Source organism: Sarcophilus harrisii, chromosome 3, assembly GCF_902635505.1.
Source record: "Sarcophilus harrisii chromosome 3, mSarHar1.11, whole genome shotgun sequence".
NCBI lineage: Eukaryota > Metazoa > Chordata > Mammalia > Dasyuromorphia > Dasyuridae > Sarcophilus > Sarcophilus harrisii.
The window spans coordinates 433,755,889-433,781,765 of NC_045428.1; the positions used below are offsets into that span (position 1 = coordinate 433,755,889).

Consider the following 25,877-nt stretch of genomic DNA (forward strand, 5'->3'; position numbering starts at 1 on the left):
ATCTTGGAAATAGCCATATGCCTGAGGTGAGTGAGGGTGAATGACATAAAAAAAAGGCAAAATTGTAAATTCTAATTTGAATAAGAATTAGGGATGGTCCCTAAATTACATAATTGGATAAAAAGTGAAATAAATAGAACTGGGGAAATAATAATTACAATGGTTAAAACTATATATATATATATATATATATATATATATATATATAAACAAAATAAAACAATAAACTTTAGTTATAGTTACAAAGTTTGGACCTAACAAATTTAGAAAATGTGCCTTCCTCCTTTCTTTGAAGAGGTGAGAGACTACTGTTCTAGTGCATAACATACACCATCAGACTTAGTTAATGTATTGGTTAATTTTGCTGAACTTCTTCCCTCTCACGCCTTTCTTTTTCCATCATTTCTGAGAATAGATATTTAGGTAGGGGAGGGGAAAAGATATATTTGGAAATGAAGGTTATATAAAAATAAAATATTGTAAAAACTTATCAAAAACACTATGAATAGTTAGTTTCCTTGAAGAAAAGGGAATTGGAAAAGAAAAGAGGAAGATAGGAATGGCAATTTTCTGCAAGAGAGAAGGTCTGAAATTCAATGTTGTCATCTCTGACCTGGTTTATTGCAATAGATTTCTTTCTTTTTTCTTAATAATTATAACTTTTTATTGACAGAACCCATGCCTAGGTAAATTTTTTTACAACATTATCCCTTGCACTCACTTCTGTTCCAACTTTTCCCCTCCCTCCCTCCACCCCCTCCCCCAGATGGCAAGTAATCCTACACATGTTAAATGTCACAGTATATCCTAGCTACAATATATGTGTGTAGAACTGAACAGTTCTCTTATTGCACAGGAAGAATTGGATTCAGAAGGTAAAAAATAACCTGGGAAGAAAAACAAAAATGTGAGTCGTTTACATTCATTTCCCAGTGTTCTTTCTTTGGATACAGCTGCTTCTGTCCATTAGATTCCTTGCCTTGTCTCTTCACATTTCAATATGTCCTCCACTCAGCTGACAAAGTGATTTTCCTGGAGTGCAGGTCTCACTATGTCACTGCACCCTCCTCACAATTCAATAAATTTCTTTGACTCCCTATTACCTTCAGGATAAAATATAATTTTCTGTTGGACTTTTAAAGCCCTTCATAACCTGGCCCCTTTTTACCTTTCCAGTCTTTTTATACTTTACTCCATTCCCTATAACTTTGATTTAGCTATGTGGCCTAATTATTATTGTTTGTATAGATCACCATGCTTTTGCAATAGTTGTCCTCCATGCCTCCAATGCATTCCCTCCTCATTCATCTTGGCTTCCTTCAAGATTCAGCTCAAATATAACCTTCTGCAGAAGGCATTTCTAGCTCCCCTCCTTCTGGCTGTTAGTCTCTTCCTTTCTGAAATCAACTTCCATCTATCCATATTTTGTCAGTACTTAGATATTTATATGTTGTCTCCTAATTAGACAGGGAAGGAACCATGTTTTTGCCATCTTTGTATCTCGAGGACTGGAACATAAAGAAGACTTAATAAGTACTTCTTGACTGACTGATAATCTGCTATTTCCTTTCAAAAACTACTTGAACCAGACAATTCCAATAAACTCAGGCAGGAAAATGCCATCCACATCCTAAGAGAGAACTATGAAGACTGAATGTGGATTGAAGCATAGTATTTGTAATTGTTTGTTTCTCATTTTTCCCCTTTTAGTCTGATTTTCTTATACAGCATGACAAATATGGAAATATGTGCAAAATGATTGTACATGTATAACCTATATCACATTACTTGCTGTCTTGGGGAAGGGACAAAGAGGGAGGTAGAAAAATTTGGAACATTAAATCTTATAAAATGAATGTTGTAAACTATCTTTACATGCATTTGGAAAAATAAAAAAAAATCTATTGAGAAAAAACTATTTGGACCATAATATTCTTTTTTAAAAAAAAATAAGACTGCTGGAAAAAAAGTAAAATCCCTACTTTTGGGTGGTTCTTGCTCAGGTCCCTCAAGAGCATAGTCCTTGATGTCGTAGGTATACACGTAACCCTGGTGGTCTGCCACATAGGCGCAGGTATCTATTGTCGTCACCACAATGCTACTGATCTGGGATTTTCCTCTGGACTAGAATGAATACAAACACATGGTGCTTACTAAAAGACTGTTCATTTTTACCAAACAGTGACATATTAAAGCTTTCTGAAACCACTTAAATAATAACTCATTGCTATGTCTGTATAAGTGCTGGAGAATCAGGAAAAATACTCAAGCTCAAATAAAGCAAGTAGTCTATGGCCTCCTGAAGGCTATTAAAATCCAGGCAATTCTGATTTAAAAAAAAAAAAAATTCTTTAAAATGGTTTTGTCTAACTTACAGGTATGAAGCTGGCTAGGAGCTGAGCCCCACTGAATAGACTCCAGAAGATAACAGAACCTGTGACAGAAGGGGAATAAAAAATGTCAGATGAATTTTTATGAATTTATATAGGACAACTCTAGGGTGAGCAAGCATGGCACACTGGGCAGAGTGAAAATTTCACGGTTAAGATCTGTGTTCAAATCTTGTCTCATACTTTCTAGCTCTGTGGACCTGAATAAGTCATTTAAACCTCTCTCAATCTCTGGTATCTAAAACCATCAATTATAGATAGGCTCCAATCTATAGAAGAGGAAGTTAGTTCTCTCCCATGTGGATGAAATTCCATGTCCTTGACTTAGTGTAATACCCCCTTTTATTGTATGGCACAGTTCACAGAGTGTCTTGTTATTCCCTCACAAGATCCTCACTGCAGTTCTGTAAGGTAGATATTATAATTTACATATCACCTTAGAGATGAGCAAATGGGAGCTTGGCGGGTATAAACATCTGACTATGTGCTAATACATTAGATAGCTAGTACACAACAAAACTCTTTCTAGAACTCAGGTCTCCTGATTCCCTCCTCATCTAGGGTGCTTTACCCTCATGTGATTATTGAGTTCCTCCAATGTTCCTACAAGAGGTTATTATGAATAAATAATATCTGGGCCTTGCCAATCCCTAAGAAGCTTATATTCTAATGAATCAAGATGGAGAAGGACCTCCTTTGTATTTTTGGTTTATGTTGTGATTTTTCTTTTTTCAATAAATAGAACTGGAATGTAGACAAGCTCTTTATCAGTCATGATATGAAATTCTGAATCTCTTGTCCCTAACCCTCATTCTTAAATATCTTGGTGCTTTTTGTTACCGTAGGTTACTGCAGAAAAATTCACTTATCTATATATCTACATCATATATATGACATATATCTATATCATTTATATATAAGTACATACATACATATACTTATGTATGTGTATACACATATGTACAGGTATACTCAGATGTATATACATGTGAATATATATATATAAATATACTCATGTATGTATATAAAAATACCATTATCCCTTCACATTATGATTTTTCCCATTACAGTTTTGATATATCTCAAGTTGTCATAGGAAACTAAATGGGAATTTGGTGGGACTTTTATGTAAGTCATGTGAAGACAAGTAGGTGACAAAGAGCCTAAAATCAAATAATAACCCAAATTTTACAATGAGGTATTGTAAACACCCAATAAGAGAAAAAGAAAAAACTGAGAATTTTTCTTTAGTACAAAGGGAGGGACAACAAATTTTACATGGATTTTTCAGGTCTAGAAATACCATACCCTTAATCCCTTTGACATGGAAGGAATACCTGTACCCCTACACATATCTATCTGTCTATCTATCTATCTATTCATTTATTCACTCACTCATTTATTTATTCATTCATGCATATCACAAACATTTTCCAGATGGTTTGGTTCAATTGTAAATCTTGGAATCAAACACCAAGCATTTACTAAATACTTACTATTATCTAGTCACTGCTTGACAAAAGTGAAACAATCCCTGCCCTTGAGAAACTTCCAATCTACTTAGGGGAGACAATGTGTACATGTAAAAGTATAATCAAAATATACAGAATATCTCAAGTTGCAGTTTTAAGTAGTAACTGAACTGAGACTTTTGGAACACTGTATATAAGAGAGGTATAAGGTAGTATAACTTATGTTGAAAATGAAGATATCAGAAAAGGCTTCTTTAAGACAACTTTATGAAGGCTGTCCAAACTACTCCTTGAAGGAAGCTAGGTATTATAAGAGACAGAGAAAAAAAAGGAAGAAATTCCAGACATGGAGAGATGGAGTGTCATGTAAAAGGCAGAAAGACAGTTTTGTAAACTGTAGAATATGTGAAGGGTAAAAGCCCCAGAAGGTAGGATGGGCACATGTAATAAATGATTTTAAATGCCATACAGGAATTATAATTTATACCTACAGGTAATAGCGAACCGCTGGAGCTTAGTAAGTAGGGGAATGCCAAAGTCTGATATGCATGTTAAAAAAATCATTTTGGCACATGTGAGTTGGTGGGTTGGAGAGGGAAAGGCAGGAGACTTCAGGAGGAGAATTAAAGGTGAAGGCAACTCAAAGACAAGGGTAGGTGTAAGTACACTGCAGCATATTTTCCATGATAATCCAGGCACAGGAAGGGACATAAAGGATGTAATTCAGGAAATGTATGTTGGAAAAGAGCTGAGTTGATCGCATATTGTATACAAGAGATAATAGATGGGTACCATGGATGCTGAACTGGCTTCCACAGGTTGAAAAAGAACTAGAGGACAGCCTCCAGCACTTTGGGTACTGAACAAGTATTACACAGGATGAATGGCGTGGAGGAGTGGCCATTTTACCATTGGAAGGCAGGTGTTGACATATACTCCCAATTAATCAGGATATGTTTCTAGAAGGAGATAAATTCTGAAATAGGCTTCAGTTTGAGGCATATAAGATTGGGATTAATTAGTTGACATTAGTTTATTTTTACAGTTTCTGACATAAATGGGCTTTGCAGTTGTGTTCCAGAAATTATGGTATGCTTTTAATTTTTTTTATCACTGATCATTTTACTTCCTCTGTCTGGATCTTAGTTTCTTCATCTGTTAGATGAAGATACTAGCACAAGAAGATTTCTAAGGTCTCTTCCAGCTCTAGCATTCTATCACTTTGTATTTCAAATGGAGAGCTTGCCCTCCAAAGTTTCCTCTTCCTAAAGAAATCCTCTGAAGAAGCTTTGACACTAATTAGCCTTTTATTTAGGGTTTTATTTATCAGTTTTTCTAAATCAGGTACAATCCCAATTCTGACACATGCTCAGGATTTAGCTGGTTATTTTTTACCCTCATGCTACATAAAAAATTCACTCCTTCTCTTTTTAGGATAAGAACTGTTCTTCCCAATTCAAGTTGGGCAGAAATGCTACAGAGAAGGGATCATCTCTGGCATATACAATTTGTGCCTCGACCAGAATCTCCAGCCCTAAGCTCTCCCATTATTGCCAAGACAAAGAACTATGACACCTTGTTACTTGCCTCTTTTATGTCCACTCCTTAGGATACTTTTGGTCCTCTTGTCACATCTTTCTCTTTGTAAGGCTGCCTTTTATGCTATACAACTTGGTATTCAATTCACTCTGTCCCTGCCCAAGGATAACTAGAAGATAAATATATGATTCCAAGGCAATTGGACTTGCTCATTAAAAGACATTTGATGTGAAGGAATTTGTCATGTGAACAGGCCTCTAGAATTAACTGTCTATCTTCTTCCTGTTAATAGAGGAATCTAGCCAGCCATGATTCCATCAAAATAGGATGGCATAGCAAGAAATCAGAGGGAATCTAAGGTTCAGGGCCGTTCCTTGTAAAATGTATGTTTGTAAAATTGTCTTTGGTAAACGGCTCGAAAAAATCAATTTATAAGAGAAACACAGCTATTTTGATGACAATTTCTGTTCTTACCTTGGGGCCCATTGGAAATGAGAGAAGCAGCTGTTGATTCAAATTTGGCTGCACGGGTCTTTAGGAATGTGAGATAAGAAACACTTCTATCTGTAACACAAGAGAGGGAGAAAGGCACTAAACATACATCTCTCTGTAAACAGAATTGCTTCCAGGATTACTTCCAATAAATATGATAGCTTATAAAGTTGAGGAATGGCTCCTTTTGCAATGCTGACTGATCTAATGGTCTGACCAATAGTTATTTGCCTAGTAACCATGGGGTAGAGCCAAAATATGAATGTGCTAATGTGCAAAATTGGGTTAAGAGGCATTCCTGGCCCCACTATTAGCATCTTCAGTCCCCTTGAGGAGGCTCCAGTTTTGGACAATTGTAATTTCCTTGGATTTTCTCTTCCTTCAATGGAAAAAAGGGATAGAATTCAAGGGCTACTATAATCAGTAGCTGAGTTAATGTTCAATACAAAAGATGGAAATCCTTCAGGCTTTTCAAATCTTTTTTTCAAGAATGGAAAAGGGACTGAAATTGCTCTGATTGGTCTCAGATGGCAGAAGTAGAGCAATGAACCAAAGCTTCAGGAAGGAAGAATTGGGCTCCATGGTCAAAAGTGACATGGGATGCCTTCAAAGGAGGTGAGTTTTCTATCATCAAAGGTCTTCAAGCATATTGGAGATGTTGAACTCTGTTTGGGTATGGGTTGAATTAGAAACAAAGATCCCTTACAAATTTGTGATTTTCTGAGATCCTAGTTAATGAGTAAGGACTGGGATACTTTCACAGATTATAAATTGCGTTAGAGGGACCTGGATAAGGCCCATCTTGATTTAGATGCTTTTGTTTTTCTATAAATAAAAACAATGATAAAAGCAAACCAATTTCAAAAGTCTCTTTCCTCAAAGCAAGTCTCTAATTTGGGTAATGCAAATATTATTATTTCTACCTTGCAAATGAAGAAACTGAAGCTCTGGAAAAGTTACATGACTTGCCATGATCACTTGTTTAGTGAGTAGCAGAGCTAATGCTCAAACCAGGTTCTGGGACCCCATGTCCAATGTCTAATTCACTATACCATAATTTGATTGGCTTGGGATCTATGATAGGGCTTTCAAAATCTTCTTACATCTGAGGATTCTTTGATAGGAAGAAAAACTAGTTATGGGAAGGGGAATTTAGGGAATGATAGCAAACATTTATTAAGATCTTACTCTGCTCAGAGTTTTATAATTATTGTATTTGATCGTCAGAACAACGCTATAAGGTAAGTACTATTATTATCTTCATTACACAGATGAGGAAATTGAGCCAGATAGGCTGTGTTATATACAGGGTTACACATAGCAAATGTCTGAGGCTATGGCTCCAAGTCTAGCATTATGTACCATGCTATCTAGCTGTATTGTCACCCCCATTTTATTAACAACTGTCATATTTTTTTTCTTCTCATTTTCTTTTTAAACTAATTAGAGTTTTCTAATGAGTCAGCACTCTGTTCACAGATAGCTTACTCAGGGATAACTCCCACATCAATAACAAGTCTTTTCCTGTTTGTTAACATAATATTAAGTGTAATGCATGACTATATTATCACTTTAGTAGAGTGTTGGTTAATAGAAGATGGAGGTTTAGAACATTGGTCCACCCAGGGAAAATGGAACTAATATGGTATAGCATGAGTTGGGGGAAGAAAGTATTAAACAAATAGGCCTCTACTAATGAGAGATCTTAAGGGGCAGGGCAATAACTAAAATAGAATGCAGCAAATACTAAAGACTAATTTCACCTACTTCACAACAGTGTTAATAACTCTTTCTCTTTCGAGGCTTTTCTCCCCTTGTGTTTTATTATATAATATAATTTTAGCAATAATATAACAATTCATATTTCTTCATTGCTATAAGCTTTATATACCACTTTCCTTACAACAGCATTGGAAAATAGGTCTTGTAAAGATAGCTACTTTTTATACATGAAGGAGACTCAGAGAGATAAAATAACTCCAAGGTGACTCAGGTAATAAATAGCAAGGTCAAGACTACAAGCCGGATCTCTGTACTTTAGAGGCAGTGACATTTTTTAAAATCTCCATTAAATTTATGACTTTTGTCTTCTCCCTGACAGTTACTGTTGCTAGATATGGGCTGTCAGTCAGTAAGTGAACAAGCACTTATTAGGAAGTTGCTATGTACTAGACATCATGCTATGTGCTAGGGATACAAAAAAAGGGCAAAAAACAGTCTCTGTTTTCAAGGCACTCCCATTTTAATGGGGGAGAAAACATACAACTATTTTCTAGAATTTGAGCTAAGATTTAAAGAAAGCTAGGAAAGCCAGTAGATAGAGATGAAGAAAGAGAACTTTCTAACAATGGCAAATAGCTGGTGAAAATTTCTGAAATTAGAAGATAAGCTTGTATGAGGAACAGCGAGGAGGCCAGTGCCACCATATTAGAATTTGGAGGGGATGAAGGGGTAAGAAGACTGAAAAGGTAGGAGGGACAAGATTATAAAGCGCTTTAAAAGCCAAACAAAAGACTTTATATTTGATCCTGGAGGATAATAGGGAACCACTGAAACTTATTGAACGTGTGTGTGTGTGTGTGTGTGTGTGTGTGTGTGTGTTTATGTTACAGAGAGAAGGAGGAGAAGGAAGAAGAGGAGGAGGAGAAAAGAGGAAAAGAGGAGGGAAAAAGGAGGAGGAGGAGGAAGAGAAAGAGGAGGAGGAGAAAAGAAGAAAAAAGAGGAGAGAGAGAGAGAGAGAGAGAGAGAGAGAGAGAGAGTGTCAGATCTTCATTCCAAGACAATCATTTTGACCACTGAGTGGATGATGGACTGATGTGAGGAAAGATATGAAGTGGAGAGAATGACCAGCAGGCTATTACAATTGTCCAGGTGTGATGTGATGAAGATCTACACAAGGGTGGTTGCAAGTATCAGAAAAGGTTCTATTTCAGAGTTGTTGTGGAGGTAGAATTAAAAAGACTTGGCAACAGGTTGGTTACAGGGAGTGAGAGAAAGAAAATAAAGATGACCCTTAGATTGGAAATTTATGTAAGTAGGAGAATGATAGTATTATTGACAGTCATGAGGAAGTTGACTGGCCTCTACAGAAGGTTCTGGTCAACCAGATAACTTTGAGCCAAATCTGAATCTTAAGAGGTAGCTGGTTGGTTCAGTGAATAGACTACTAGACCTGGAGGCAGGAAGACCTGAACTCAAATTTGATCTGAGATACTTCCTAGTTGTATGACCTTGAATGAGTCATTTAACCTCTCCCATCTCAATTCCATCACTCATTAGATGGAAAAAGTGATAACAACATAGGGTTATTTTGAAGATCAAATGAGATAAGACATATAAAATTCCCAATAAAACTTTAAAGCACTGTATAAATCCTGGTATCATCTTATATTCAAACACCAGGCTTTGCTCTTAAACTTACCTTCTGAGTCTTCAGAGCAGGGAGTAGGGACAGGTATGTTTAGCTTACAATAAATGTGTCCTGAGTTCATATTCCAAATGATAATTTCTCCATCATAACTAGAGGTAGCAAGAAGAGAAGGTGGGCACTGAGCCACACATAAAATATCATCCCTATGTCCCCGGATCTATAAATATAGGTAGAAGATATAAAAAGTGAGACTGAGCAAACAGTCCATCAATCCATAGACATTTATGAAGGGCCTACTATGTACTATGTCTTATGCTAAGTACTAGGGCTACAAAAAGAGGCCATATAGAAGAGATTCAAGAAGACCTCCCTTTACAAGTAGCCATATGTTAAGACAATGATTTTAGTTTAGAGGCAAGTTGGTATGAGGGAAAGAGGATTGGAATTGGACTCACAGCATCTTAATTTAACACAAGTATCTCTGGGCATGGAGATGGCCTTGAGGGACCTTTGAACATGATCAGTTTGCTTAAGTGGCGCCTATAAAGACTCCTACCATGGTGGGAGGATGAGGGTAACTTCCTTTGATTGGCTGTCCATATAAGCTTTAAAATGGTAAGACTAAACCATTTATCTTTTCCATCTTTTTTTTTTTTTGCTATATTCTTTTGAGCAACTTGTATTTGCTTCTCCCAGCATAGATGCCATGAACTGAATGACTAGGAGGGGAAAAGAATATTTTTTTCTATACTTCCTCTCTTTTATCCCTGTTCCAAGAAATGGACTTGGGGATATTGATGTTTGATGTTATTTGTCCTCAGTTTCAAGTCAAATAGGCAATCATCAAAGACCTATGAGTTTGAACCATGATGATCTGGGAGTCACTGGGGAAGGAAGATCATACTTCCACAGGTTGGGGGGGTTAAGTTCTTACATTTATGCTAATTTCTTTTAGTATATACTCCTTTGTGAAAGGTTCTATGTTACATGTAGGAACTGAATGTTTTTATATTAGAGGTTGTATGCCCATATTTGAATTCTGCCTTTAGCTACTTACCTCCTATTACCTCTATAATCTTATCACTTAACACCTCTCTGGACCTCAGTTTCTTCATTTGCAAAAATTGAGGTACATAGAGGATTTCCACAGTTCTTCTTCATTCTAAATCCCATGATGTGCCCTGATCTCACTTTTCTCATGAGGCCAACATTCCTGCCACCTCCCTCCCAATGTTTGCTGACTTGTACTATTCACAGGGCACTTGAACTCTTTGCACAGAAAGAATGGATGGAAATGAAAACTCAGCTGCCTTCTTTCTTTTCCCCCAGCTTGGCTGTGATTTGTCTTGCAGACTGCCTCAGAGCAGTTATACATGGAACTCTCTAAGGTGGTCCAACTTTCAGAAAACAATCTCAGCCCTCCATCTGCATGCAAACTCTTCTGATTACTAAATCTTTTCATCCTTTCCACCTGGTCACCATGGTGGTGAGTGCATGCTGATCAGAATTCAAATGATCTGCCCTTTTCAGAAGATGACTCTCAGGAAGCTATTAATTATCCTGGGCTGAGCCAGATGGCAGGCAGCCCTTAAGAAAGAAAAGACATTTAAAAATGATCTTCCAAGATTGTCAATGCAGAGTTGTAAAGATTTCCTATGACATCAGGTTTAAACTTTAGCTTGATTTAGCTCATGTCTTCTTTTCCAGTGGAGATAAATTGAGTTAGGTTATTATATGTCTCTGAAGATCTTATTGGTTCTGAAGCGACTCTAATTTTTTTTCCAAATACACCAAGAGTCTACCAATGAGTGATAACTTACTGAGTATTATGATAACCAGGTGACATGTTTTGATTCATTTCTGCCACTAACTTGTATTTCTGTGAATGAGTGACTTTTCTTAAATGAGACTTAATTTACTCATATATAAAATGAATGAGTAGGACTTGTTGATCTCTAAGGTATATTCAGGTCTATAATTCTATCTGGGGGTGGGAATGGAAGAGGACTGAAGAAAGAAATCTGGGAAGAAGAGATAGTTTATTTATTTCCATTCAGCTTCTATACATTTCCTTATTCCAATGCTTCCCCCTTCCTTTCCTCTCCACCCTCCTCTTGCCCAACACTGCCCAAAGCCATATGAACAGCCTGATATAACCATGACTTCATTGGACTTGAACACTCCAAAAGAAAAATTAGGCATTTGCTTCATAGTCTATGGGTCAATCTGTATTTTTCTAAGAGGGAAGGAAATGAGGAGGAAATTGGGAAGGAGAAACCGAGACAGACAGAGAGACAGACAGAGAGAAAGAGGCAGAGACACACACACATAGAGGGACTGAGAGAGAGACAGAGGCAGAGAGACAAAGAGAGAAATTTATAGGAGAAACAGGGAGGGAGGGAGGTAGAGAGAGAGAGAATCAAAGAGACAGAGATACAGAGAGTGAGAGTTAAAGAGAGACACAGAGAGAAATGGAGAGACAGCGACACATAGAGAAATAATGTGGGAGAAACAGAGACAGAAAGACAGACAGAGAAAGAGAGAGACAGAGAGAGACAGAAAGACAGACAGAGAGAGACAGACAGACAGACAATATCTTGCTTTCCTTGGGCTCAGCTTAATGATATGGCATTCCCCTGTGGTGAATTTCCCCTGAAGAGTAATAATGTTACCAACTGAAAGATAAAAGGGGCCTAAGAGATGACCTACCTCATCCTTATAAATAAGAAAACTGCAATACAAAGTTTAGTGACTGAGTCAGGATGATACAGGTGGCAAGTAGAAAATAAGTTCCTCAAGGGCTAGTTCCATAGTGCCTAGAACAGTGCTTGACACATATTAGGTCCTTGATAAATGCTATTTGGTTGACTGAGTAGCAGAATCTCTATTGAAATCTGGTCCTCTTATTGCCAATTTCAGGACACTTCCCACTGGATCACATTGCTCCTCCTCAGATGGTCAGCATGAAGGTCATTTAACACTTCTAGGAACTTGGGGACATTTAGAGTCCTCATGGAAATGACAAGGACTTCCTCTGGAACTGAACTATTGTATCATGGGGTCTAATATTTAGAATTGGAAGGGGCTTCCAACACTATCTGGGCCCAATCCCTAAGGACATTGAACTTCAGAAATGTTAGAAGACTTTCCCTAGATCACACTAATAGTAAGTGTCAAAACCAAGATTTGAACCCTTGTTTTCTAATTCTGAATCCAGTGTCATTCCCAGGATATTCTGTGACTCTAGCAAGTGACCAGGCAGCCAACTTGAAATTCCTGTGCCCTCTAAGTTTGGGCAACTGTTAAATGGTAAAGCATTGAATTGATGCAATTGCACCCTTGCTGGGGAGCCCTGAAGTAGGTGTATATGTAGTTCCTAATTCACCTTTGACATCCTCATCATTGGCTTCTAGTTCTGTCGATCAACACAATAGGTCAGTCCATTTGATCTTTATCTTACTAGGCAACAGCTCAATGTGAACAATTATGTTCAAAGATAAAATACATTTAGCAGAAGTTTCTTTTGATAATAATGTTTATCATCTGGATTTGGATGGCAAACCATATGTAAGGAATCCTATTAAGTAAGGAATCTTAAGTAAGTCTCAGCAGCCATGTCTTTTGTGTAACTTTTTGCTGAAAACATGAGAACATGCTTGTAGTTATCTAATAGGATTTCAGGAACAGCATAAAGAAAGGTAAGCCATTCTTTATTGTGCATTAATTAATGAATATCCTTCATTGCAGAACTGTGTTTATCCCAGAAATCTGGCCAGTTCCTTGAGCAAACACAGTCCTCTTAAAGGAATGAACAAATATTCTCCTTCGTGGGCTTCTTATAATGATGTATCCTGTACCTGGAAGACTGATAAGTCTTAAGAATCACATATCAAATGAGTCTATTTAGTGTAGAGCTCTCTTTGTTCTCAGCCTATAAAAACTCCTTAGTGGAAAAGGACTTTGAGGATTTGGAATAGGAAGTCTGGTACAAACTTGCCTAGAAATGCCTTTCACCCAAGACTCTGATAGCTGTGACTGTCCTCCCAGCCAAGGAATTCAGATGTTGGTACTTCCTGGAAATGGTGGTGATGTATGTTGTATGTTGTTTGTTTGTTTGCTATAGTGACCACTGTGTTAATTGTGTATTACTTTTGTGCTATGAGCTTCCTCATCTATCTTATTAAAATCAAGATTCTGAGCAATAATAAATTTGTACCCATCCTCTATGCCTGTTGAATGCAAATTCCAAACCTAGATTAATCTTACATACCACCACCATATCAGCACTTCTTGAACATTTTTTTCTTTTCCAGGTGAAGTTTTAAAGCTCTCTTAGACAAAGGAAGCATTCCTTTTTATTCCTACTTATTAGGGAGTGAATAAGAACACACAGTATAACTTACCAGATCATCTGGCCAATGTGGTTGAGGCTTCCAAAAGTGATGGAAGTCATGAGGAGAATCCTGCACCAAAAATCAAATGATACAAACTCTATTACTAGAATGATGAGAGTCAACACAGTTACAAGACAGACAGAAGAATCTGTTCCACCTCTTAACTTTTTGAAATTTAGCTTCCTGGGTCCCACCATTGATTTAAATTCTCAAAATGTCAAAGGAAAGTCCCCTTGAGCCCATGCAAATGAGAAGCAAGGCAGCACAAAAGCAATAAGGTGATTGCATTTCAGTAAATCATATTTCTAGTGACAGCTTTTGCTAGGACGCTGATGAAAAAGTGGGCCAGTGACTGCCCAGTCTTCATTTAAATAGACTATACCTATTTATTGCACTTTGTGGTACTTCAAACAAAAACCAAAAACACGTAACTGAAATATTAGTTTTACACTAAGAAAAGCTGGATAATCAGCTTCCCCAATAAACGTGAGAACGAATGTAAACTTGTTTCTCCCCAAAAAACTATTTTGCCTTACATGTTATGTGAAGAGAGAAATGAAGTATTCATATCTTAAAATAAAGGAGCATTTTTTAAAATGAATAATTAAGTTAAAATTTGGAATCAATTTTCTTTTATATCTGACTGTGTTATGAAACCATAGCACAAGAGATTAGCCATTTGTTTTGGTCATTATTTTTAACCTCTCTCTTTTTCTCTACTTAACCTCACTGGGCCTCACACACAGAAAAAAATGGACAAGGTTTTGTTGTGCACTATTAATGAAGCTGTTAATTGATGGAAGTGGTGGAGAAACTGACATATATGTGTTTTCTAATTCTCCTAATTTTTAGTGATTCCTCCTACACCCCAGGGTCCCCTGGCCACATATTACCCATTTAAAAAATGAGGGGGTTGTACTCCATGGCCTTCTTGATCCCTTCTAGCTATAATTCCATGATCTACCTCTCCCTCTGCCCTTACAAAAAGTACTAAAACAAGAAACAAAATGAGCATCTTTATCTCACAGCTGCTACCTAGTGGCTAATAGATTTATTTGAGCTCACTTTCTTGATATTTTCTGGGCCCATTTTCTGTCAGTGGGAACAGCAAGCAATAATATGAACAAGAGGAAACAAGGAAAAGTAAAGAGCCCAAATAAATTATAGTCTTGATAATAAGCCTCTGAATATTCTTCAGTTGGTTATCATCAAACTAGAGGAAACTAAAGCTGGTCTTGTCCCTGAGAAAAGTGAAATACTGCCCTCCAGCACACCAGTTGCCTTGCCTTTGATTGAGATTGGCTTTGGAAAATGGAATGGGCAAGCTCAGAGCCCTCTCTCAGGAAATTCTTCTTTGCTGAACCAGATAGTTTCTGTCTTATATTTGATTTCCATTTTCACCTTTCGCTCTCACTCTGTACCAAGATGTTGTCATTTTAATTAGCAAAAATATTTGAGATAGAAAGACTGTATCTTTGATTATGCTGAATTCCAAAAGAATTTCATAGTCATTTCAAAGAGAAAAAATTTATTCTCCTCACTTTTCTTGCACCTGCTTTCCCTCCAGATGTGTATGAGCACACAAGTAGGCAATATACATATGTTTTCTACTCAACAAACATTTACTGAGTATATAATATGTGCTAGATTCTGTGCCAAACTATGACAGAGAGAAAAAGATGACAAGGGTTTTTTTTTGGGGGGGGAGCAAGTGACTATTAACAAAAGCTTTTGCTGAGTATGATGAAAAAGCATACATATATACCTTTTATGATACTTATAGTTTTTAGTGACTCCCCCATTTCTCTGTTCGTAGGCCCCCTCAATATTTTTTTCTGTAATGTGTTTGATTCTGGCACTCTCAGGACAGACATGTTATATCTCCCCTTCACAGTTCTCAGATATGCTGTTGTGGACATTTCTTTTTTTTTGCCTTCAGCTCAAAACTCCACTAGCTATGTTTCCCACATTTTAGGGGGTCTTAATATCCATCTGAAATAATCTGAGTATGCACTAGATCATCTTTACATTTATAGATATATATATCCAGGATGTTCCATGAAAGATAGTGCTGTGATCCTACATACTACCTCATTTAGGATGATGTGACTACTGACTGGCTGAGAAACTGCTGAGAGAAGAAAAACAAAAGAGAAAAGAAGACTTTGAATGGAGAGTAGAAGGTCCCCAGAGGCATAGACATTTAGGGAAGAGGTGGGACTCCATTATATTCCTCTAATGCTGGTCCCTGAAAGTCAGGGACTGCCAAGAACAGGCTTTTTAGGTGAAGTCATTCATTCCTCAGTTGAGCTGAAATTTCATCTTACTTTCTGGGCATAGAGCCCTCTTTACACTTTCTTGGGTGAACTAAATTCTATAGCTCCCTTGTTATGGCTTTCCTTGCTTGCTGTGGTAAATATGCTTTTATAATAATCATTTGATAGAAGGGTTGAGAAGCTAGTCCTGCTATGCTAATTGTTACTCTCCATGTCTGAGATGGAATTATTTCCACTCTCTATTTCCACACATTAATCACCAGGGAAAATGGCTATCATTTTAAACACCCCCTATTATATCCCCAGACTACAAATAACTTATGTGTAATAGATATAATTCTTACTATTTATAAAATTCAAGTTTGTCTCTGTCTTACAGGAGATGAAAGATTACATTTCTGCTCTTTAGGTTTTTGAGTAGAATGAAGTCTGTGTTGGAAGAATGGAAGAAGAGTTTCTTGGAGGAAATAAAGAAGAAAATGGACCTGAATGGTCAAAGGGTAATCCTAAATTATGTCAGGCTATTAAATGATGGAAGAGTGTGGCATAACAATAATCACTGAATATTTAGAGTTTAATAATAGCATTGGGTTATTTCACATGGAGAGGAAACACAGATCATTTCAGGAAGAAGCACCTTCTTATCCTATAAGAAAAAAATTATATAAACCATAGATGTCAACAGGAGAGGAAGAGTGGTTGTTTATGACTCCTTAATAAGGGACTGTTAAGGATATAAATAATAATAGTTGTCTTGAAGCATATTTTTGGTTCATAATGGAGATTTTTAAAAGTTGTCAAATATGATGAGCATTATCTTTTTATGATTTATGCTGAAACAAATTATACTACTAGGAAGCATCTATAAACAAAGACTAAACATTATGAAGTTCTGGGGAGAAAAACCAAAGGTCTTAGGGACAAGGTGATATTTTCAATGACATTGCCTTTTGAAGGTAGGGAGTCCAGAAGATGAATGTAGATTTCAGGAGTAAATAGATTAAGAAGATCCTGTTTGAGAAGAAAATTTGGATTTTTTGAATTTCACTTTAAATTTAGGTATTGAGAGATGGAATGTACTTGATTAGGGTACTCTGGGCCCATTTTCTTAATTCATACTACGAAAGTCAAGTTGGGTTCCCAAAGCATGTCTGACTACATATCTTTATTGTTCATGATCCTCCATCTAGTTAACATCTTCTCAGTACCAATTAACCAGTCATTAATACCATGATATCCCCAGTGATCTTCCTTGATAATAATGAATCAATTAATATCAATTAGCTTTTACAAAAGGATATCTACAGAGGTTATAAAGCAAGACCTGAAGTACAAAAACTTTTAAGACCCGGAGTACACTTTCCCCTCCCACCTCAGTCATTGGAAATCTAATATTTTTTTCTGACTTTTGAGGCCTGATCTATTAAGTCTGACACTCATATATCTAAGACCAAGAAAGAAGAGACAAAGTAGACACAGAAGAAACAACAGGTCCAAGTGTTTGGGACTACATGGCAACTAGGTGGAGGAAGGACTCCCCCATCCATAGGTTTACAGGATTTTTTTCCTCCTCACTCAAAAGCTACCAGGAGAAAAAAGATCATTGGTCTACTTGTGCTTTTAGTGTACACATTCAGTTCCAGCTTTCTTCACTAGACTTATGCATGATTTGAATCCGGGTTCAGCATTTATATTATGCACACCTAGATGCAGACTCACAAATTCTTCACATAGATACACATGAAGCAAAGATGTGCATGTTCCTAAAACTGGGTTCTTCTTGGCCAGTCATCCATTATGTTTCTAAATCTGCTTAGGACTTTAAATTGAAAGTTGAGGAGGAAAAAGAAAAATGTTCAAACAGATCTAAATATTATAGAGAACAATAGTTACAACTAGGAAGAATAGCAGAAAAAAATTTACTACTAATTTACCACTAATTTACAAGAAACAATATACAAAAAGGAGAAAGAACAATAAAACCCATGGTCTCAGATCCATAAATTCACAAAATATGAGTTATAAATACAGTGAATTAGAGATCCCAATGCAAGGTGATAAATATGAACTCATATAGACCATTGGAATTTAATAAGATGTGACTTATGACTGGGCTACTTCACTCAAAAGAAATAAAATAGATTTAAAAGGTAGGGTAGAATGGCACTGTATATTAAGAAGATAGACTGATTTCAGGAAATCTAGGATGGAGGAAACACTGAAATTTGGGCAAGAATCAATGGAGGTAGAAACAGTATCAACATTGTGATAGTGTTATCAGCTGGACAGAAGAAAGAATTAGATAAGTTTGCAAAGCACATCACAAACTTAGCAGAGAGACATGATCTAAGAGCCATGGGAGACTTCAATTATCTATATATCCTCCAAAACCTCTCTTCCTAACAGCAGAATAGCTGACAAAGTACTGATTTGCCTTAATAATAACTTCATTCTTCAAAAGATAAAGAAAAGCCATAAGAATAGCCATTCTGGGTCTAGTTGACCAAAAAGAGGGAATTTATTGCTAGAGTAGACATGGGTGAAATTCTGGCAGTAAGAAATAATTCCATTTTAAACTTCACTATGGAGAAAGAGAAGAAAGCTAGACATAATCTAACATGCAAAATATATTTTAGGACAATGGATTTTAAAAGGTTCAGTGAAAGGATAGGTAATCAAGTTAGCAAATAAACATTTAGTAAATGCCTAATATGTGTTAGGTACTGGAGATAAAAAGATAAATGAAACAATTTCTGCTTTCAAGGATATTACAGTCTAACCAAGGTAAATAACAAATGTATGTGTGTGTATGTATGTAAATGTGTGTATGTATATGTGTGTGTGTTTACCTGATTAGGGTATCTGATTTTTTTTAGTAAAATAAAATAAATTTTATATATTTATTTATTTTATACATATATTTATTTTATAAAATAAAATAGTGGCTATATATACATATACATATATATAGAGAGAAAAAGAGAGAGAGAGAGAGAGAGAGAGAGGAGAGAGGAGAGAGAGAGAGAGAGAGAGAGAGAGAGAGAAGATTGGATAGTAGTTGGCTAATGAGAAACATCCACAGGGCAGGAGTCCTTAACTTTCTTTGTTTATGGATCCTTTTGGCAGTCTGATGCAACCTATGGATCCATTCTTGAAAGTGTTTTAAAATGCATAAAATAAAACACAGAAGATTATAAGGAAACCAATCATGTTGAAATGGTTATAAAAATATTAAGCATAAAAAGTTTGCAGACCACAGGTTAAGAATTTCTGTTTCAGAGTTGCTAAGATTCATCTTTTCTTGTGGGTTATAAAGCATACATAGATGTTCCCTTTCTAATTTCAATTAAATATGTAGAAATTTGGAAGTTTGTTTCCAGCCACAACTAAGAAGCTAGTATTTTATGATGATGAAAATCATCTAATTGGTTACAAAGCCAGAAGAACCAACGACCCAGAAAATGTGGAACTGAAATTGAGTTCACATACAAAAAGGACAATCCAATGGTACATCAGTTTCTTTCCTTCCCGGTAACAAAGAAAGAAATGCTCTGAGCTACTGGGTAGACGGCTGCCCCATTCCATCTGACTACTATGTGTCCACAAGCATATGATACTGCTATTTTTTGTGCTTATTCATTCTAGATATTAGGTGAATGACTTTTCTGATATGGTAGTACCTTGGCAACCTCATCATTTTAGATGATCCATCAAAATCATCAGTAATATTCTTGGCATTTGAAGTCAGACACAATTCTAGATCTGAAGCTAGGAAGACCGGAGTTTAAATCTGGCCTCAGACACTTGTTACCTATGTGACTTTGGGAAAGTCATTTAACCCTATTTGCCTCAGTTTCCTCATCTGTAAAATGAGAAACAATAAACCATTTCAGTGATTTTGCTAGGAAAATCCCAAATAGTTGGACATGACTGAAGAGACTAAACAACAATAAAAAGACAGAGTCCAATGGTAGTGACAGCAATGGATGACAATAGAGGTAATATCATTTTACTCTCCTACATATACACTATTTTAGTCAAACTGACTTTCTAGCTCTTCCTCATTCTTCACCTTTCTGCCTTTGGTTACAAATAAAGCTATTTGACCATGCCTTAAAACCACATCACTTTGGCTATCACTGATTGGCCAATAATAGGTCCCAGCTCAAGCCTCACTTGGTCATTGTTTGGGTTTTAGTGGCTCAGAATCAGTGTAAATAGCAAATGTTTCTGTGCTAGCCAGAAAGCTTGGGATCTTACCTTCTTAAAATGATTTTGTTTTTTTTTTGGGCAGGCAAACTAGGCTATCTTCTGCCTAATTTCTTACCTAACCTTAAATAACAGATTCAACTGAATATGTATTGACTTGGACCATCTGAGACTTAGAAAACACCTTAGCTTAAAAAGGCCAATGTCTCTCTACTGCATCGGGGGCCATCTCCAGTCATCCTGACCTATGTCTTTCCACTAGACTCAGATAGATGACTCTGGAAGAGTGAAGGTGATGACTTTGTACAATACTGCTTCACTTAAATCCAGTTCACTTGCAAGTTAAGACATCACCCTCCTGATGTGATTGGTTCCCTTCAAGAATGAAGGATGAAAAACAATATATAGTTCTCATGTCTGAAATGTATTGTGAGAAATGCTGAAAAGTTGGGTTTCTACAGTGTTTCAAGTTTTGAGGTAGTGTGGGATAGTGGTTACTACTGACCAAGAGGTTTTCAGAATGTGAGAGATTAAGGAAGGTTAGGATTCACAGAACAATTAAGAGATCAATAGAAGCCTTGAGCTAAAAAGAAACTGGGGAGCTAGGAAGGCATAGGTGGATTCAGCCAATCAAGAAAGACTCTTGTGGTTTTGAGAAAAACACAAACTTAAGATAATAGCTGACCCAAGCCAAACTAGTTGGGGTCAATGACCTGACTTGACCAAATTACTACTGTGCCTGCTTAACAGGTTAACTGAATATTAAACAACATATCCCAGAGGAGTTTTCTGCCATTTTTGAACATGGGATGTATGATGAAAGGGGGTATATTTTATATACATTAAGGGGAAACATGTAGGGACATATCAGAAAGACTGTAACCCAGATAAAACGGGTCAATCTGTTCTCTGAAGGGTGGAGCTGTGTCACAAGAGGAAGTATGAAGTTTCCCCCATTTCTGGACTCCCTGATCCCTCTTCCCAAAGAGGAGTGGGACCTGCTTCTGGCCAGAAATGTTAAGAGGATTTCTTAAGATTCTTCTTTAATAGATTTTCCTTGATATCTGATTTCAGTGCCAAGAGTGTTATTTCTAACAATATCTATCTGGTGCCTTCAACTGATAGAATTCTTAGTTTCTTTGAAACTTAGGGACCACTTTCTATATGAGGATCTTTCCTGATTTCCCCAATTATTTGCATTTTCTCCCTCTTAAAACTATTTTTAATTTATTTATTTAGGTAAATATTGTATTCCCTTAGAAAATAATATAAGTTCCTTGAGATCAGGCACTCCCTTTTCTCCCCACTATAATCTCAGCCTCTGTAACTGTGCCCTCCATAAAGATTTAATATGTATTTTGCGAATTCAGAGTATTAAAAAGTATAAGACTTTAAGTAGGGAGACCAATTAGGATAGTAGAACTTGAAGGCAGGAACTATGTATCTGATTGATTTTTTTTATTCCCCACTGAAACTAGCTCAGTATCTACCATGTAACAGTTCAATAAATGGTTGTTAAAGTGAATAGATTCTAAGGGTAGCCCAATGTGACTCAGCCATGTCTGCCACTTACTGTCTCTGTAATCTGTTTTCTCCTGCACCCAACTGAGACCATGAAGAACAAACAGCAGGAGTAAAACCAGAACAAGAAAATGTTTCCAGAAGAGAAGCCAAAGAATTCTTTCTTCACTCAATTTCTGCTTCACTAGCCAGGTATGTTACCAGATAAAAAATGCTAAAAACGACCATATTGGCCTTTCCCCAGTATTTCTTTGTAAAAGGAAAATAGTCAACTGATACAAAGTTTATTCTGTATCAAGGAGGTGAAACTTTTATTTTGCTGTTCACTTACAAAATATATGTTTATTCTTCTGTCCCATCCCACAGCTATGATGTACCTAAAACAATAAAAATTCAGAAGTCAGATATTTAAGCACTTATGAATTGCATTAATAAATCAAGGACCCAGGATTTCATCACACTAATATGAATTGCAATCCATTTACAACTTAGTGGTCAGGTTTTAGAGTTGAATGTATTGTATTAAATGACTTCTAAGTATTAAATCTAAAATCCTATGAACTCCAACTCCAAAGTCACAAGTTAACAGACAACTACTTCTTTCACTTTACAGAATTTGGGGAATTTGTAAGTCTCAAGTAGAATGTTGAGCTTAAGTTACTCTGGGATGGTTAAAAAAAAAGGCATTTGAAGGGGCATATTATCCCCCAGTAACTTATTCTTATGAAAGAAGGCAATGATGTTATTATTTACTTATATAGTATTTTATGGTTTGGTGTCTTATTTGATAATTATAAATTAAATATTACCTTATAAGCTAGGTTATTAGCCCCATTTTATAAATGAAGGAAAAGAGGCTTAAAAAGGTAAAATAACTTTTCAAGTTTATATGCCTAACAGGGAGGTAAGATTCAAATCTCAGTCTTCTGATTACAAGTGCTCCTTCCACAATTCGATGATATAATAAATTGTTCCAGAAGTATCCTGGAAATCCTGGATTAGAGAGGAGAAGATTGGAAATAGGGAGACCAATTAGAATATAGTATCTGAAAGCAAGTTGTTCATGCAATCCTTGAAATATTTAAGGATATTACAAATCCACCAAGTTTTCTCTCCACCAAGTTAACATTTCTGAAGAACAAGTCTTACTACTGTGGATATAACTTACTTATTTTGAAAAACTTCTACATAGGTACAGTCACAGACTTCATTGTGCTTTTCATCTGGAAAAATAATACAATCAGTTTGTATTCTCAAAAACACTTTAAATAAATCAATTGGTCAACAAGCATTTATTAAGTACCTACTATTTCCTAGGTAGTTCTACACATTAGAGATATATAAGCATAAAGAATAAAACAATTCCTGTTCTCAAGAAACTTTCATTTCCATTACAAACACTTGAATTGTTTTGATTATTTCGGGCCTGATTTTACTTGTGAATAGAGGAGAAACTATTGACTTTTTAAAAAATTAATGACAACTTCCAGATTCCTATTCAAAGATCCTGCAAGTCAGGAAAGCTTTGTCAATTTATCAAACTGAACCTTATGACCAGAAAGCTAATTTTCTGCTCTTCACAGTACATAGAGCTCTGGGCCTGGAATTAGGAAGACCTGAATTCAAATTTGTCCTCAGACAGATACTTATTGGCAGTGTGATCTTGAACAAGTCACTTAATCTCTTTTGCCTCATTTTTTTCAACTTCAAAATGAGGGTGATAATAGCATCTACTTTCCAGAGTTGTTGTGAGGATCACATAGATCATAGTACAAAGATTTAAGCCTGGTGCTTTGCACATGGTAGGTATTCAGTAAATGTTTGTTTCTTTCTTTATTCCTTCCTCATGAGTAAGTCTATTACCTACTCCTACAGCAAAAGGGAGGATCAGGATTTATGGTGTCATGATGTTTTTCATGCACACCCTCCCCAACTATTTTACCAAAATTCTTGTAAAACTTTAAACAATCCTTAGCTTCTTTTCAGTAGCTATTCATCACAATATTTCTATCAGTAGACAAAATAAAAACGTAATTGTAGTAGAAAAACATGACAATGATTATAATAATAGTATAAAGAACCTATCTTTATTACTTATCTTTAGATTTTGTAATATTTAGAATATTCAGTAGGGCCTGAGTCTTTTAAGAAGTTTAATGGAATCTACAATATTGATATAAATAATAAAAATGATGTTTATATCAATAGATGCTGAAAAGGTTATTGACAAAATTCTATACTCATTTCTATCAAGATTCTATAAAGCTTAAGAATAAATGGATATTTCCTTCAAACAATAAATTTATCTAAATCTAACAACAAATATAACATGTAAATAAGAAAATTTAGAGGCCTTTCAGTAAAATCAGGGGTAAAGCAAAGATGCTTATAATCACAACTGCTATTCAATAACATAATGCTAAAAATGCTAACTATAGCAATAAACAAGAAGAAGAAGAAGAAGAAGAAGAAGAAGAAGAAGAAGAAGAAGAAGAAGAAGAAGAAGAAGAAGAAGAAGAAATAAGTACAGAGAAAAAATTATTACTTTTTGCAAATCAAAGATTCATCTAGAGATTATTTGACTCTCATTATACAATCTTTGCAAATAAAAAAGACAGATATTTGTGAAATTGTGAATAGAGGAGAAACCATTGACTTTTTAAAAAATTAATGAGAACTTCCAGACTCCTATTCAAAGATCCTGCAAGTCAGGAAAGCTTTGTCAATTTACCAAACTGTGGTTTTGTAGATAATTGTGAAAAATTAATCAATAGGATGAGCTAATATAATGACAATGTTACCTAGATGAATTTATTTATTTAGTGCTGTATCAATTAAACTCCCAAAATATTTTATAGGTAGAAAAATAATAATGAAATTCATGTGATGAACTAAAGATTAAGAATCTTAAAGGTAATAAAGAAAAATTAAAAGAAGAGGGGTTTTATAAGGACTAGATCTCAAATAACACTATAGTGTAGTAATTATGAAAACAATTTTGTATTGGTAAAAAGGAAAAAATTAAAAAGAGAGAAATTGATCAGTAAAACAAATTAAGTACATGACATGCATTAACAAATAAATACATTGGTATAGTATCTGATAAACACAAAGAACTCATTCAATAAGGGAAAGGAATCACTATTGGGAAAAATGCTGAGAAAAATGAACAGTTAAGTGTGAGAAATTAAGTTTAAATCAACACCTCACACTATATACAAAGAAAGGATATAAATGGATACATGACCTGGCAATTTGGAACTATGCCCCAAAATTTACCAAATTGAATATACCCTTTAATCCACTTATATTATGAGCAGGTCTAGACTTCAAAGAATTTTTTAAAAAGAAGGATGTCTGTGTGCTCAACTATTTATAGCAGCTTCTTTTGTGGTAACTAAAAATTCGAGATTAAGTGAATGTCCTATGGGGAATGGCAAAACCACTTATGTTTATTAAGGCAATGGAATATCATTGTATCATAAGTGGACAATTTCTGAAAAATAATTGTGAATATCATTATGAATTGATACAACATTATAGAGAAAAACAATTTTGAAAGACTTTGGAACTCTAATCAATACATCAATAAATATTAGTACAAAAGAATGAACATGAAAATGCCACATCTTCTGACAGAATAATGACTTTCAAACATGACAAATGTGGGAATTTGTTTTGCTGAACTCTGTTTATATGTATTGTAGAGTTTGTTTTCCACTTGAAAAAAAATTGCTCAGAAAAGAGAATGAATTAATTCAAAAACAAAAACTTGAAGAAAAAAAAAAGAAATCTGGTTGTACAAAGAAAGGGAAAGATATTTACTTGGTGGGGGGAGGAGGGATAGAATGATTGAGTAAATTAGAAATAGCTATCATATACATTCATTTTTAAGTAATCTCTCATTTAAAAAATAAAAAAAGTTCAAAGTCACCAACAAAGGGAAAGGGCATCATTAATTCTACAGAGGTTATGCTTATGACCACTGTAAAAATCAGCTAGATTAAAGGAATTTTAGAGGAAGCCATATAAGAATTAACATGGACTACAGTTAGCATAATGGAAACAGGAAGAAGTTAAGGGAAAATTTTATCTTTAAGTCAAGTAGTAAAGAAGGGTGAGGTCATGGTAGATGAAGCAAAAGGAAAAGAATTTAAAGGGCAGACAATGCCCTTATTTGATTAGTTATGGCCCAGGTATGAATTCAAAGAGCT

At 35.6% G+C, this 25,877-nt stretch overlaps 1 protein-coding gene across 1 annotated transcript in view; it reads right to left on the bottom strand.

The window, feature by feature from the left end:
• Window positions 1–25,877, bottom strand: part of LOC100934862 (WD repeat-containing protein 64-like) — a 190,491-nt gene that overhangs the window by 16,415 nt on the left and 148,199 nt on the right. The window contains exons 18-24 of the mRNA XM_012545213.3: window positions 22,832–22,886; window positions 21,995–22,040; window positions 13,667–13,726; window positions 9,315–9,480; window positions 5,876–5,965; window positions 2,376–2,434; window positions 1,983–2,124 (exon numbers count right to left, since the gene is read on the bottom strand). Of these exons, the coding sequence (XP_012400667.2) occupies window positions 1,983–2,124; window positions 2,376–2,434; window positions 5,876–5,965; window positions 9,315–9,480; window positions 13,667–13,726; window positions 21,995–22,040; window positions 22,832–22,886 (618 nt within the window). The remainder of the gene's footprint in view (window positions 1–1,982; window positions 2,125–2,375; window positions 2,435–5,875; window positions 5,966–9,314; window positions 9,481–13,666; window positions 13,727–21,994; window positions 22,041–22,831; window positions 22,887–25,877) is intronic.